General features: G+C 40.7%; 2 protein-coding genes across 2 annotated transcripts; one reads left to right on the top strand and one right to left on the bottom strand.

The window, feature by feature from the left end:
- Window positions 1-277: 277 nt before the first annotated feature.
- mrs2 (magnesium transporter MRS2) lies at window positions 278-14,080 on the top strand. Its single transcript, XM_023287336.3, has 12 exons — window positions 278-1,021; window positions 2,411-2,475; window positions 2,682-2,718; window positions 4,313-4,425; window positions 9,579-9,740; window positions 9,822-9,952; window positions 10,133-10,249; window positions 11,638-11,707; window positions 11,913-11,995; window positions 12,209-12,326; window positions 12,851-12,964; window positions 13,054-14,080. The coding sequence occupies exons 1-12, from the start codon at window positions 724-726 to the stop codon at window positions 13,111-13,113; spliced, it is 1,368 nt and encodes a 455-aa protein (XP_023143104.1). The 5' UTR covers window positions 278-723; the 3' UTR covers window positions 13,114-14,080.
- LOC111579838 (integrin beta-1-like) lies at window positions 3,425-7,772 on the bottom strand. Its single transcript, XM_055013770.1, has 7 exons — window positions 7,609-7,772; window positions 7,261-7,515; window positions 6,556-6,766; window positions 6,351-6,480; window positions 5,922-6,228; window positions 5,566-5,841; window positions 3,425-4,892 (listed from the first exon to the last, which is right to left on the bottom strand). Exons 2-7 carry the CDS (start codon window positions 7,512-7,514, stop codon window positions 4,670-4,672), a joined length of 1,401 nt encoding a protein of 466 aa, XP_054869745.1. The 5' UTR covers window position 7,515; window positions 7,609-7,772; the 3' UTR covers window positions 3,425-4,669.
- Window positions 14,081-15,704: the final 1,624 nt, after the last annotated feature.

Here is a 15,704-nt window from a genome sequence, read left to right as displayed (position 1 = left end):
CACACACACACACACACTATGTGTAATTGTGTTTGTGATAAATAAAGGTCTTGAATCTTGAATCTTGTAAAGTTTTACCTCTATCATATATACTTTTTCAGATTTTTTTCCTTTCTGCGTCAGTAGCATGTTTTTATTTGAAGTAAAAAAAACCAAAAACAAAAAACTCAATTTCCTCGTTTCTTTATTTCTTTGTTCTGTGTCAATATTTACTTCACATAGTCCAGGATTTTCTGTCCGAGTGATCGCCCCCCTCAGAGACGATCTGGGTTGGTGCCGCAGTGCATCATGGTCCGCTGCTATATGCTAGCTGCTCCATCAGGCTAACACGGGCTGTGTTCAGGCTGGAGTAGGTTTGTTTTGGTTCAGGACAGTTTGTAGTCGGCGACAAGTTTGAGTCTCCTCGTTTATAATTAATAAATAATTACTAAAATCGGAAAATGTTGGTTATAGAGACGGTTAACACAGTTAGCACAGTTAGCTTAGCTAGAAGAGGAGGGGTTGCACAGACAGGTGACATTAGCCCGCTGGAGGCTAAACTCACTGATGTTTGCTTCTAACTGATGAGAAACTTTTCCTCCTGGTTGTTCCTGCGGATCTGGACCGTCTCGTCTTAAACAAACACCCGGAGGAGCTTTCAGGACATGATTCAGGGAGTTTACACTCGTCTGGAGGCTGAAGTTCTCCACCTGCTGCAGGACTTGGTGTGAGCTCTGTGGCAGCATGTCGGTGTGTGTGGAGGTCAGACTGCTGCTGGCTGCCTCCAGCTGCTCCAGGATCAACACTTTTGTTGGGAACTTTTGTCCAAAACGATTCTTCACTTCCAGCTTCTCCTCCAGACCCGGTGGGACTCGAACCCTGAAGCCCACTGATCCACCTGCACACAGAGCAACGGGTCTGTTCAGGAGCTTCAGAGATGGTTTAAATTCTCTGTGCAGCCAAACATTTACAAGTCAGAGCAGAAGATCTCAGAGCTCTGTGGTGGGACAGAGTCTGCTGCAGGGAGGTCCAGCATGGCCCGGTAAGATGGAGGAAGCTCCAGGTAGTTTCAGGCTGAACTGAAGGTGTGTTAGACACCTGGAGGTTCTGATTGTAAAGACATGTTCATCTTCCACCGTAGAGGTTTTACTGTAATATATACAGACTGTGATACTACAATATATATATGCAGACACAGCAGATGAGACGTTAACATGCTGCTGGACTGATGCTGGATTTTTGGGGTCAGAACTGAGTAAAACATTCTGGCTTCAGTATGTATGATTTTCTTACCGATATTTCTTTACTGTAGGTTTGAGTTATATTCAAAAATGAACAATTAAGTGATTTTAAATCCGAATCGTGACCTGAAACCATCCAGTCAGCAAACCTGCAGTTTAGTTCATATGTGATGAAGTTCATCTAACTCGTCTTTAAACTGTCAGTGTCTCGTGTTAGTGCTGCATCACGTTACTGGAGTTTCTCTCTACAGAATTAATCATTAGTCAAACTGGAATCAGAAAAATCTGATATTTTCCCCAAATCCTTCAGCTTGAGTGAATTTAATGTTTTCTGCTGGGAATTTGCATATCTCCTGTACTCTGATATCTGAGTACTGGTTTGTGGATAAAAGACACTATTTTGTATTGACTACATAATTTGTACACCAACAAGCTCTTTATTTCAACGATTCAGTGTAAGTACATAAATTAATTACAGCTCTTCAATAATGTAACTCAGGATTGACCCATTAGCAGCATTTTCCTGATTAGTGGTACAGTTATAGTTTTGTTTTAATAAAATACATTAGATTAAAAATGCTTTGCTTTGATCACTGACTGTGATGGACGCTGAAAAGTTCATATAAATAGAGTTTTGTGTTATTTGCCAGAAATGTCATTTTAGCGAATCAAGTCCAAACATCAGTTTTTATTTTCAATGTTGAAAAACACGTATCAGTCAATCTGTAAACCAAACGTGTTTGTTTATATCATGTATTTGTGTGAAGAAGTGAATATTAGTCGTATGTGGTCATCTGACTTTTCTTGAACTCACATGTTAATACTGATGTTTGCTAATTATGATTTATTTTTATTAGAAGTACAGTTTAGAAAGTGTGTGAAAGGATGAATCGTGTTTAATCATTTTTCTGTTCTTTCAGTCTAGAGTTCACTATGTAGTTCTTCAACATATGATTCATTTTTGTTTTTTGTAGCTACTATTGTGAAATTTTCCCTGTTGCTGATGTTATGTAGTGCTGGACTGGTAGTTTGTTTTCTTATAGATAGATAGATAGATAGATAGATAGAAAATGTTTAGAAGAAGATACAGAACTCTCTTTTGAACAGAACCTTTCAGCGGTGCATAAACTGGGCATGATGTGAAATATTTTCCTTCTAAAGTGGTTTAATGCTGTGTTTCCTTTGAACAGTTTCCTTCCTCCGCCATAGAGTCACAGATGCCTCCATGTCCAGTGTGCCTCCAACATTTGTAGTGGTGAGTTAAACACCAGTTTCAGGGGTGATTTTGTACAGGGTTTGGAACATTCTGAGAAATGATGCAGACTTTTGGGTCTCACAACTTTTATCAGGTAGTTTTCATCTACTCTCTTATGTTTTTGGCTGTAAAAGACGCTGAAATTGTTGTTTCAAACTGTGTTTCCTGTGTGAAGGTAATGAGTTTCATGTTTGTGTTTTTGACAGATGAAGTTTGACCAGGAGGGAAACGTGACGACGTTTGGTAAGTGTTAGAAGGTGCATCAGGTACAAATAATCAGATGGTGATTATTTAGATTCCAGCTGTCTCTTTGTACTGAAGCTGTCCAGTTAAGGAGAAAACTCTGGTTATCATCGACTAATGCTACGCTGTCTTATATCTGGTCACCACCTCACCAGAGGTTAGAGGTGACTGATTATTGGATCCAAAATTCAGCATTTTTCTTTAATTATCGCTGTTCCGATCTTACCCTATAAAATTAATTACTTCAACAATGAGTTACCTCGGCTCTGATGCAGCTGTCTCTCTGTCACATCAGGGCTGAGGAATAAATGTTGGAAAGTCGCTAAACATGAATGAAGAAATGCATTTCAATGTAGATTCATGTTTCTTTTAAATTTTGACACAAGATTATTATTTTTACTGCACGTTCCAAATATTGGTGTCTCTGACAGCTAATAAACAGAATCAATATTGGTCCCTGAGCAAACCTACTGGCTGACCTCAGTACCTGAACACAGGCGTGATCTCCAGGATGTATGAGGAGTTTATTGTTGCTCACCAGTGTGTAACATCTGCTGTGGTTGTGTTCGCTTCACTTACTCTTACTCTGTTGTGTTTGTCGTCCTACAGAAACAGTTGCTTTTTCTAAAGAACATGCCAAGAAGTTGACAATCTGTGAAATGTAATGATGTCTGTTATTACTGATGAAAAACCACAAGACATGAAGTTTACAGTCAGTCATTCAGTTTATTTATCTAGAACATGATGAGAATCAGGGATCAGCCGGTTATTGAAGCTGATATTTGGGGATTATTTGTACTGTTATTTTTATCAACTGATTATTGATAAAATATATTACATGTTCTCTTTGGCACTGATGCAGCTCCTCTCTGTTGCTGTCACTCTGTGGTCTCAGTAAAGCCCCGCCCACAGAATGATCTGATTGGCTGTGAAATGTCCGAATTAACAGCCAATCACTGAAAGCCATTGATTACACAGAGACAGATGCAGAACAAAACAGACAATAACTAATACAGCTTTAAGATCTGGACCTTAGTGGGAAATAAAAGAGACAGAATAGAAAAAGATGAATAAAACAGAAGAGACAATAGTTTGTCTCTTTGTCAAGAGACAAACTATTATTGATTTCAGTCAATCAATTGATTGGTAAACAGGAGAACATCGTAGCATCACAGGATGATTTGACATCATCACTCCTGTTTCTATTGTACATATTCAGTTACAGTTAATGATCAAACCTAGTAATGAATGACACATTCCTGCTGTTAATATATGATATTTTAAATTTATAATCCTATGGTTTCAGTTACAGTAATGATTATTAATGCTCACACCCAGCTATAAATGACAGATACCTGCTATTACATGCTGTTAATAATTAACTATCAATGTATATCGGTTCCAGGTATCAGTTAATGGCCTTGGAAAGACATTCAATATTTCGTGCAAAAAGATGTGCAAGTAGTTATTAATTAAAGCACCGTAAATATGTGAAATTATGTGGTCCCTACCAGACGTATACCGAACCAACACTGCCCCCTGAGGACATGAGGACAGTGCTGAGAATTACACTCTGTCTCTTTTCCTGTGGCAGAAAAGAAGAAGACGGAGCTCTGCCAGGAGCTCAGTCTGCAGGCCCGAGATCTTCGCTTCCAGCACAGCACTAGCCTCACCGCCAGGAACAACTGCATCATCATACGGATGGCGGTAAGTCCTTCAACAACAGGAAGCTAGATGTTGTTCTTAACTTAGCTTGTAAATGAAGCTGGATGCTGAACATGACAACATGTTGCAGTAAAAGAGTGAAAACTAGAAGAATATGTGTAGTTTGAAGTTCCAAGAAGACATCGCACTGTTGTCAGAAGATGTATATGTTATAATCTTACAATTATGACACTTTCTGGCAGTAATTAAAGTGAATAAAACTGTTCAGGGATTCAGAGCAAGAACATTAAACATCTGCGAAGCTAAAACTGAATCTAGAAGCAGGATCAGGCTGATCACACTGTAAAAGTGCAGGGATAGTCGACTGTCCAGGAAACGGCACAGCGAAGAAGAGGGAGCAGAGATCCTTGAACCAAAATTTACACAAGTTGGGCATTTTTTTGGGGTCATACAGTTCGTCGTGAGTTGCCACCATTGTCACGTTGTATTGTCCACATTCACTGGCACACCTGAGAGAGAGAGAGAGAAAGAGCAGGTCAATAAAGTCAACAAGTAGAGGAAGAAATCTGTTTTTGGATTTGATATTTCTTATTAAGAGTAGTGCAGATAGAAAGAAAAGGATGCAGCGAGTCTGATACAGAGTAATAAGTGAAACTAAAGCCAAAGAGCTGAAGTTGCCGATACAAAAATGTTTTAAAAATTGGAAGCAAATGTACATTTTTCCAAGTGCTCCCAAAGGTGGTGGCTGTACATGCTGTATATACCAGTCCCTCCAGGATTTCACGGGCGTTTTTCAAGATTGTTGCGGCCGAAAATGCCTGAATTCGCGGCAGCTTTTCTAAAAAATTGCGATGTTTTAAGCTTATTTGTTGCGATGAAATTGCAGGAGACAGTGACAATTGCTAAAAAGTTGCCTTTTTTCGGCTTTTAGAACATGTTTCAACATTGTAATTGACAATATTTATTCCGAAATTAATTATTTAACACTCCAACCCATTTACATAAAAGCTGGCATACCATGGTGGGAAACCTACTACTGGGTTTTGGGGTTCAGAGGGTTGATGTGTTTCGTCATCTTTGTTTTATTGTGGTATATTATGGTGCACACAAACTAGTTCATCCCTGAAAGTGTTGTGTAGCGCTAGTATTTACAGGTACTGATGAATCTATATCTGATTTCACCTGCTGGGTCCCAATCCAGACACCCAACACTCCACACAGTTGTGGAGCGCCGTACACCTGCCCGGGCAGAAAGGACATTCCTCGCAGGTCGGCCCTGAAAACTTTGGATCGGTGCATCGACATGCTCCACACTCACAGAACCCTCGTCCGTTACACACTTGCTGGTTTTTTGCCAAGCAGGAAGTAGTGTCCATGGAGCATTCGCAGGATTCACCGGTCCAGAGAGGATCACAGATGCACTTTCCACACTCACACCTGCCGTTGCCTCCACAGATGCTGTTAGACAAGAATCACAGCATTTTAAACAACAATCTGGTTCTGTAATTAGAATTTAGGAGTAAATTTCCCTGCCGTACCTGTTGTTGTGGTATGGACAGTCAAAGTTGCTGCACTCGCAGAAAGCTCCGCTGTATCCCTCTGCTGGGTTTGGTCGCCTGTTGCACTGACAGGTTCCCTCCACACAGGTTCCTCTGCCGCTGCACAGCGGTTTGGTTTCGTCTCTGCGACAGTGACGTTCGTCTCGGGTGAGGAACTCGTCACTCAGGAGCTGGCAGCGAGATCCAGCGAGGTTCTTTTCACAGTAACACCTTCCACACACCAGAGAGCCAAAACCATTGCAGTCTGGACTCTTTTCCTGGCGGTGTTGAGTGCAGCTACACCGACCTGAGGAAGCAGAGGTCACTGTCCTATCTGCTGAGTTTACACTGGAGAAAAGTTTTCTTATTAGCAGAATACGGAATCAGCTGTTTTAGCCTGACTTTATCTGTGCGGTTCAGTGGACTCACACTGCAAAGTTATCTCTAACTTCAGGCTGACTGTGAAGCCTCTGGGTGTGATCTGGATGGACCAGGGTCCAGTTTGGTTCTGGTTTACGCTGTCACTCGTGTTGGGACACCCGGCAGCTTCCACATTCACCTGGAACCAAACAACTGTGGATGTAATCATCTGAACGTTTCATTCTCTTCATGAGAACATGATCCTAAATCTGACCTGCATCATCAGGGGGCTTCCTCGCTGTACACTGCTGAATGTGATGTTGATGCCCGCCGGCACCTCACTGGTCTCCAGAGTCAGCTCTGTGATTGGCTGATCTGTTGGCGTGGAGATGGTCAGAGGGAAAGATTGGCTGACCGCTGGCCTCAGATGGAGGGAAACCTGCTGAGGCTGCAGGAACAGAGAGCTGCCGTCTGCTGTGTCGGAGCTGCAGAAGGTCAAAAGTCACCAGCAACAAGATCAATACGTTCAGATTCATTGCAGGTTCTAAAAAAAAATGATCCAAAACAGGTTTTTCTTCCACCTGGTTATACTGCCGATTAAGAGATCTTTTCCTAAACTGACTTTAATGTACAGCCACTTTCAATGGTCCTAAAATGTGGAAAAATCCTTCCCCAAATCACTTCAAGTGACCAATATTGGTCCAAAAACATCACAAAGAGTCTAAAAATCACAAAACCTCACTTGTTCACTTTGCTCTACAATTTCACCAAACAAACTGAAATGTGAAAAATATGAACTTGAAGACAGAATATTAAAAGTCAGATTAATGAGACTCTCTAATATTAAATGGATTCCAGTTCCAGGTTTTCCATCACAGCTGTTGGGATGTTTTTATCTCCTTTAATGGCCAGCATGAAAAGGACAAATGCAGAATTCATGAACCACTAAAGAGTTACTTCTGCAAACCAGGACTCTTACCTGCTGTAGTTCTGGAGAATTTGCAGGCTGCCCTGAGGGTTGTAGATGTGGTGGTTACGACAGCCTGCTCTCTGCAGATATTTCACAGTATTACAGTGAGTGTTTGTATATTTAGTGCACCATCCACATTCTGGTCCAGACTGGATACACTCTTCACAGCTTTTAGCAAAGATGGGACATGGGTGTTTCTTGGCCCAGCTGAGACCCAACAGAACCAGCAGCAGCAGGCAGAGCCCTGGCAGCTTCACAGCCATCCTGCAGGAAGCAGTTCAACAAGGATGGAAGCCAGTTAAACTATAGTTCTGTCTAAAACTGGGGAAAACCAAACCCACCACCCAGTAATCCAACCTGAGGACCGGAGTCAAACCTGTTGATCAGCTTTGTTGTGCCTCTTCTTCTGTAATGGATGAAGTAAACCAAAACACAGATGCAGAGCTGGAGCGTCACTTCGACTGCTGAAAGTTTCTGATGCAGACTGTAACTTTGAGACGCAGGAAGCAGAATGTGGTGCTGTTGTTGAATGTAGCCGAGTCGCACTGGATCAATGAGCTTTCATTGATCCGTTTGCTACCACAAATATTTACCGACCAGAGTCAACTGTTGGGATGTTTGCAGGCTGCAGCACACGCATGTTCAGGGGAACACAAAGCATCACATACAATCATGGAAAAAACTATGACACCACCCTTGTTTTCTTCAATTTCTCGTTCATTTTAATGCCTGGTACAACTAAAGGCACATTTATTTGGACAAATATAATGATAACAACAAAAATAGCTCCTAAGAGTTTAATTTAAGAGATGATATCTTTCCATTTTCCATGCTTTTCTTGATAATAACGTCAATAGCTATGGCTTTGTACTGCCAAAAACAGCTTTTAGGATTCCATGTTTTCTTATCTGTCTGTTTCAGTCACATGATCCACACAGGAGTTAGTACTGATTCATAACCGTTGTTTTTGATGACTGCAGCCATGCGTCTTGACTGCTCTCCACCAGCTTCTGACATTGTTCTGCTGTCACAGCAGCCCATTCCTGTTGCACAAAATCAAACTAATCTGCTTTGTTTTTGGGCTTGTGGTTCTCCATTTTGCATTTGATGATTTTCCAAAGGTTTTCAACTGGATTTAGATCTGGTGATTGAGCCGCCAAGGCATGGTTCCAATGTTCTGGTTCTCCATCCAGGCTTTAACTGAGCTTGCTGTGTGGCAAGGGGCATTGTCTTGTTGGAAAATCCAGTCATTGGAGGCAGGAAAGAGTTTTCCAGCTGATGGAAGAAGACTGTTTTCAAGAGTAGTCCTGTACATGACCTGGTTCATTGGCCCTGTCCCATTCATACTGAAACAACCCCAGATGCTCACTGATCCACCCCCACGTTTTGCTGTAGGGGCAGACGGTCTGGTTTGTAGCTTCTCCAGGCTTCCTCCTAACCAATAAGTTAGCTGGAGTGGGCATCAACTGAAAATTGGAGTCATCACTGAAGAGAACCTTAGCCCAGTAATCAACAGTCCAATCCTTGTGATCCCCAACAAAGAGTAACCAGGCTTTTCTCTGCCTTTCATTGATGAAGGGCTTCTTCCTGCCCTGAGTGACTTCAGACCAGCTTCAAGAAGTCGGTTTCGAACTGTCCTTGCTGAACAAGTCACATTTCTCCACAGTGCCCACTCATTTTTAAGGTCCCTGGAGGTCTGACAACGATTCCTGACACAGGAACGGATGAGTGCACGGTCATCTAGTGGGTAGAAAGACCTTTCATGCTGCGACCAGCTAGCAATTTGGTAGTACCATGTTGGGCTTGTTTTTTCTTAGTGTGATGAGCGGCTGTCTTGGAGATCTTCAGTTTTTTTGCTGCCTTTCTCTCACTCATGCCAGTTTCCAGCAGTGCCAAGATGGCTGCCTTTGTGGCTTCACATAATTCTTTTGTTTTAGGCATTATGTGGAATCTGACAACTTCTGAGTTGTGCTATGGCTTGAATGTCAGCAGGAAACCACTCTAGGCCTTTTACATGTGCAGTGCTGCTCATGACATGAAATGGCCTCTTATATATCCTAGGAATACAATGAAGCTTAAGCATGTCAAATAGGACATAAAGTATTATTGAATCAGCTGCATTTTTTGTCGTGTTCATTGTATTCTTCAGATAATATACCTTTAGTGGTACCAGGCATTAAAATGAACAAGAAATTGAAGAAAACAAGGGTGGTCTAATCATTTTTTCCATGACTGTAGAATGACAACAACCATAAAGTCTCCTGTTGGTTGAACATTTTGAACGGTTATTGTGTTTGCTTCCCAGCTGACCTTCCGTCTCCCCACAGTCTCTGAAAGCCATCCTGACCCCACAGTCCCTCCTGGTTCTGGACTTCCGTGGTCTTGGACTGGACCGCTGGCTGGTTCTGGAGCTTGCACCTCAGCTGGCGTCGCAGTCGCACTCCCTGCCCTTTGAGTTCAGAGCTCTGGAGGCTGTACTGCAACACAAGGTGAGACTGGAGGGAACACTGTTCTGACCCATAGAAAATCTGATCTGAAGCTATTTAAGGTCCTCATGTACCTGTCCACAGCTGAACACTCTACAGACCAGGCTGAATGATGTGGAGCCGGTTATCCTGGACACTCTGGAGTCCCTGGTGGATCCTAAAATCCTGTCTGCCGACAGAAGTAAACTACACATTCTGCTGCAGAACAGTAAGAGGTAAAACAGGAGAACATACACTGACACAGAACCACTGAGTGTATTTCTCAGTTCTGCATGAGAGGAACTGGGTCAGCTTTACTGGGACTGGGTTTTATTTCACCATCATTCAGTGTTGCTCCTGTTGGTTAATATTTCATTAGTCCTGAACATTTCTTTGTCTATCGCTCTCTTTCGCAGCTTGTCAGAGCTGGAGACGGACATAAAGGTTTTCAAAGATTCCCTGCTGAAGATTCTGGATGAAGATGAGATCATTGAGGAGCTCTGCCTCACCAAGTGGACTGACCCGAGAGTTTTGTATGTTCCTGATGCACTTAAACACACCATGCTGAAATCAGAGTCAGCCAGTGGCTAAAGTCTGATTTTCTTCCTTCCCCTTCAGATCATATTGTCCTCACTGGTTGGGTTAAAGCTCAGGTTCATGTTATGGTTGAAGTTCAGTCAAGGTTAGATTGACTTCAGACAAAAACAAAAGAAACACAGAAAATGGCTGGCTGTGGTTAAGAAGTCCATTTGGTTGTATAAACATTTTTTTTTTTAAAAATCTGAAGTTCTTTCCCTGAAATAAGCCTTTTTTCCTTGTTTATGGAAATATTTAGTCCAGAACATGCAGGCCTCCACCACAAACTGGACTTTAATGTTTGATGAAGGGGGCACAAGAATGAAAAGTCCATCAATCATTAATATCACATTTTACATTACACAAATTGACAGAAAACACACCAGTTATCAGTTTAAAGCCACATCAATGAGAGATTAAATGAACCGATAAATAAAACAGTGTTAACTGTGATGCCTTCAGGACACACAGCCGTGCATCAGGGTTGGTCTGAAAATCCATCCATCCATCCATTATCTACACACCGCTTAATCCTCACTAGGGTCATGGGGGGGGCTGGAGCCTATCCCAGCTGACTCGGGTGAAGGCAGGGGACACCCTAGACAGGTCGCCAGTCTGTCGCAGGGCTACATACAAAGACAAAGAAGCACTCTCACATTCACACCTATGGGCAATTTAGAATAATCAATTAACCTCAGCATGCACAGGGAGAACATGCAAACTCCACGCAGAAAGATCCCAGGAAAGCCGGGACGCGAACCAGGGACCTTCTTGCTGCAAGGCAAAAGTGCTAACCACTACGCCACTGTGCAGCCCCCTGGTCTGAAAATCAGCTGGGAAATTTAAATCTTCAAAACCATGGAAGGACTCAAAGTGTCAGTGTTGTGATCTGAAATATTAATATAATATTAAGAGTTAAATATTCATTGACTTTATTGTGTTGGAAAGTCTGCTGTCTGTTTCTGAGACAGTTAAAGTGAATTTGTCATTTTTCTCTTCGCTGTGGTTCAGTGCTGCAAAAAACATTTCACCTAAAGAAACATTATTATTATTATTATTATTATTATTATTATTATTATTATTATTATTATTATTATTATTATTATTATTATTATTATTATTATTATTATTATTATTATTATTATTATTGGCCACAGTTATAAAAGTAGGTTTCATTGTTAGGTCCCCTCATACAGCAGATTTTACTGGTTCTAAGTGGTGGTAGCTGGTTACAACTGATTCTATGTGGTTCTAACTGATTCTAATTATTTTCTGACTGGTTCTGACATTTATTGTCTTTCTGCTGAGTTTAGACATCTTTCTTTGATGAAAATGTGTGTTTTAGTGAGGAGAGCAGTCTGGGCATCGACCATGCTGAGGAGATGGAACTGTTACTGGAGAATTATTACATGCAGGTAAAACTTCTAATTACAGAACTACACTGATCCACATGTTAGTACATTTCGATGGAGGAAGATTTTTAAACTGGTTCATCGTCTGAGGACTAAACTCCTCCTTTTTATCTTCATGTTGATATTTCCTTTAGTCTGAACCTTTATTTAGTTTAATATCAGAAACCCTAAAACCTGTTAATAGTCAATAAGTTTAATATTCTGACAGGCCGAGGAGCTTGGAAACAAAACCAGAGAGCTGAAGGGACTCATTGACGACTCAGAGAGTGTCATCTTCATCAACCTGGACAGGTACGCTGCTACACAGCTACACAACGTACACAGCACAGCTACACTCTGTCACATCTGAAGAAATCTTCTAACTTTAACTGTAATAAATCCTTGTAGGCAGGATTTGAGGACTGTTGTCACATTTTAATGATTTCTCAGCAGCCACAGGATCTGAAAGTGTTTGTTGATTTGAGTCGATACACATCTTGGTTCTGGTTCTGGTTCTGGTTCCAGCCACAGAAATGTGATGATGCGTCTGAACCTGCAGCTGACGATGGGTTCCTTCTCTCTGACTCTGTTCGGCTTGATTGGAGTGGCTTTTGGGATGAATCTGACGACAGCTTTTGAAGATGTGAGATGGTTTCTGTCAATTAATTAATTAATTATTACATCACAGTTTGATAGTTTGGTTACAGCTTCTCAGAGATGATGACATTCTCCTGGTTTAATATTTCTTGTTGATGTTAGGGTTGGATTTTTGGACTCATAGTTTGGAAAAAGGACTAAAATGAAACTTTGAACTCATTTATGGGAAAATCTGTTTATTATTGATGTTTGAGTTATAATAATAATTCTACTTTATATGTATTATTGAGGTCACAGTGTGCGGTGTGTGTGAGTTTTACTGCTTATATTTAAAGGTGATTTTAATATTTTGTCTGCTACATTAACAGACATGAGCGGGGCAATAAATTCAGAGCACTTTTAAATCTAATACAGTCCAGTAATTGACGTAAAGTGCAGTAATCGCCATGGAAACTGTAAAAGCTTCCTAACTTTTATGCATCAGAGTTTGCAGCTTTGTTTAAGGAGTTTACATGCATATATATTCATATTTATCTATTTATTCTGGTGTTTGCTTGTGTTTGTCACCAGGATCCTCGAGCTTTCTGGCTGGTAACCGGCTTCATGTTTCTGGGCAGTGGCTTGATATGGAGACGACTGTTGTCTTTTCTGGGTCGACATCTGGAGCCTTCGATTCTTCGACCGGTGAGAAAAACTCTCAGCTCCGTTTGCTTTTCATATCATAGTAAATCTCTGCACAGATCAGTTCATGCTGTTTCCTCTCTGTGACCCAGATTCCTCCGGTGTGGAAGAGAAACATGAAAGCGTCGGACGTGAAGCCTGGAGTCAGATGAAGTTCTACCTCCGACTTGTGAAACCTCAGCAGCAGCTTTAAAGATGTTTTATCACCATGCTGGTCCTCCTGAAATCAACACAAAAGATGCCAAGTTTCACCTGGAGGCTCCGCTGGGTTCTAAGTTTCCCTTCTGTTCTTCAAACCATGTGGGATTATTTCAGATGCTGGATTAGATCTTCATATTGGATCTTATCGCATCTTTTCATGTAAAGCAGGGCAGAGTGGACCCAAATATTCTGATTAATATAATAACCGTCTTACTGTGGAGTCATTTCCTTCATTTCACAGGTGAACAGAAGGATAAAACGTTAGAATTTAAATTAATGTGAATCGTCTATATATATGTGTGTGTCTGCTGTTGAGGTTTATAAAGACTGATTTCAGTATTTACCTTCTTCGTTGAACCAGACTAGCAGCAGTTTGCAGCATTGTAGCATAAAATAAAAATTTTTCTAAACTCCTTTAAACTCATTTCCTGCCAGGAAACAAAATGTTATCAGGTTTAATTCTCAACACACAGTAAATAACTCAAGTAGAGTTTGACTTTAAAGCTACCGTTGATCATCTGTTAGTTTTCTGAATGTTAACGATTGCATTTAAACATAATAAAGCTTCTACCAAAGGAAGGTTTTATCATTCTGAGAGACAAACTGCAGCATTGTATAAAAAAAATAAAAAATAAACACACACAGTTCTAAATAACCTTAAGGGATCGCAACATATCTCAGATGTTAACAGGACAACAGAGTACAATAAATAACACACCAGCTCCTCTTTTAGACAAAGTTTAATTTTCAACATTTCTGTCATTTTATTTAACTGTATAATTTGAACTTTTGATTGACAACAGATGAAGAGATTCATTTTCAGGCGTCACAACTAAAGCATGTTACAAACTTCTGTAATGTTCTTCTTTTTTTGCATTTTATTTATTTCCTTTAAAATATATTCAATTGCTCTGAAAATGTTCATTTCATTTTTTATCACCACATTCAACTGAATGTAAACATTTGTAAAAATATGATCTTGTTTCAAGGCATCTTATAGTTTTTGAATGACAAGTGTAAAAGAAAATCCTGATTTCCTTCACTGCAGTGTGACGGTTTGATCAGAGACTAAACTGTGAAAAATGTTTAGATTCCAGATAATCAGTCTTTGGGAAGCTCTTCCACTTTTTAATGATTGTTTAGGACATTTTTTTTATCTTCCTGAGCCAAATCTAACTTAAGATTTAATGCTGTTTATTATATAAATATTTACATGAAGCTAAATCTTTATGTAAATAATTAGGGTCCGAGCACCGAATGGTGCGAAGACCCTATTGGAATGCAAGGAATTATTATTATTATTATTCTTTGTGCGACGGGGGAAATGCATTTTTGGCAACCTTATCATACGGCAAAACGCATGAAAGTTGGCACACACATCAGGACTGGCGAAAAATTTGATATTTTGTGGGACTTTTGCATGTATTTGCCTAAATGGCTCCATAGCGCCCCCTAGGATGTTGCAAAAAGTGGTCATTAGGCCAACTTGCACGACATTTCATCTACAGCTACAAAGTTTTGTAAGCCTATTCAGCACATCAGGAAACCCAAAAAAGTCAATCATGGCCACGCCCGAAACCCAACAGGAAGTCGGCCATCTTGAATTAGCTGTAAATTTTTTTAAATTAATCACTCATCGGGGATAAGTCCGAGAGACCTGAAATTTGGCCAATACATGCAAACACGCGACCTGATGAAAAGGTATCAAAATGTTCATTTCATTTCAAAGGGCGTGGCCATGGCGACTCCCAACAAAATGGATCCTTCGCCATGAAACAGGAAGTGGTGTCTAACTCAGCTGTACATGCTCCAATCTGCCTGACATTTTACATGTGTGATCAGTGTCCAGCCCTGACAATATCCATGTGGTTATATACATTCACAGTCATAGCGCCACCTTGTGGTAGCAGGAAATAGACATTTTTTACACTTTGATGTACTATTCTTAGCACGTTGATCAGATTCACCTCAAATTCGGTGACATAAGCCAGAACACATGGATGATGATTCCCAGAGAAAATGGTGACTCGTCGTCAAAGGGCGTGTCTGTGGCGACGCCGCAAATTTCGATTTCTCGCCATGAAAATTGAATTATTAATATCTCAGCTGGAAATGGTCCAATCTGGACCAAACTTGATATGGTGGACACCAGTCCGAGTCTGAACACATCCACACTTATAAATTTAGAAATACTCATAGCGCCACCTATTGGCAACAGAAAGTAATTGTCATTATATTTGCACCTACCATTGCCTGAAACTTTGTCATATCATCTTGAAAATTGGTCAGCGGAGTGGTCACGCAAAGACGATGCCACAGTGTGAAGATTTTGACGATTCATAAAACACTGTTGCCGTGGCAACGCATCGTTGCCGTAATAAACAAAGTACTTTTTGACAGGTTAAAAATGCTCAAACGCTCGCCAAAATTACCACACATATCTGGACCGGCAACTTATTTGATATTTTAGGGAAACTGCACATGTGTGTGGCAAAATGGCTCCATAGCGCCACCTGGAAAATTTCAAACAGTTACTACGGCC

This window comes from Amphiprion ocellaris, chromosome 9, assembly GCF_022539595.1.
Source record: "Amphiprion ocellaris isolate individual 3 ecotype Okinawa chromosome 9, ASM2253959v1, whole genome shotgun sequence".
Lineage (NCBI taxonomy): Eukaryota > Metazoa > Chordata > Actinopteri > Pomacentridae > Amphiprion > Amphiprion ocellaris.
Note: the sequence above shows the minus strand (reverse complement) of the source record. Positions and strands in the feature narration are given on the sequence as shown.

Excerpts from the sequence above, each read along its gene's own strand:
- mrs2 (XM_023287336.3), top strand. The coding sequence starts at position 724 with ATGTCGGTGTGTGTGGAGGTCAGACTGCTGCTGGCTGCCTCCAGCTGC. Across the intron at positions 2,476-2,681 it reads TGCCTCCAACATTTGTAGTG|ATGAAGTTTGACCAGGAGGG; the intron begins GTGAGTTAAACA and ends TGTTTTTGACAG. Across the intron at positions 11,996-12,208 it reads ATCTTCATCAACCTGGACAG|CCACAGAAATGTGATGATGC; the intron begins GTACGCTGCTAC and ends TTCTGGTTCCAG.
- LOC111579838 (XM_055013770.1), bottom strand. The coding sequence starts at position 7,514 with ATGGCTGTGAAGCTGCCAGGGCTCTGCCTGCTGCTGCTGGTTCTGTTG. Across the intron at positions 6,767-7,260 it reads ATTCTCCAGAACTACAGCAG|CTCCGACACAGCAGACGGCA; the intron begins GTAAGAGTCCTG and ends GACCTTCTGCAG. Across the intron at positions 5,842-5,921 it reads TGTCCATACCACAACAACAG|CATCTGTGGAGGCAACGGCA; the intron begins GTACGGCAGGGA and ends CTTGTCTAACAG.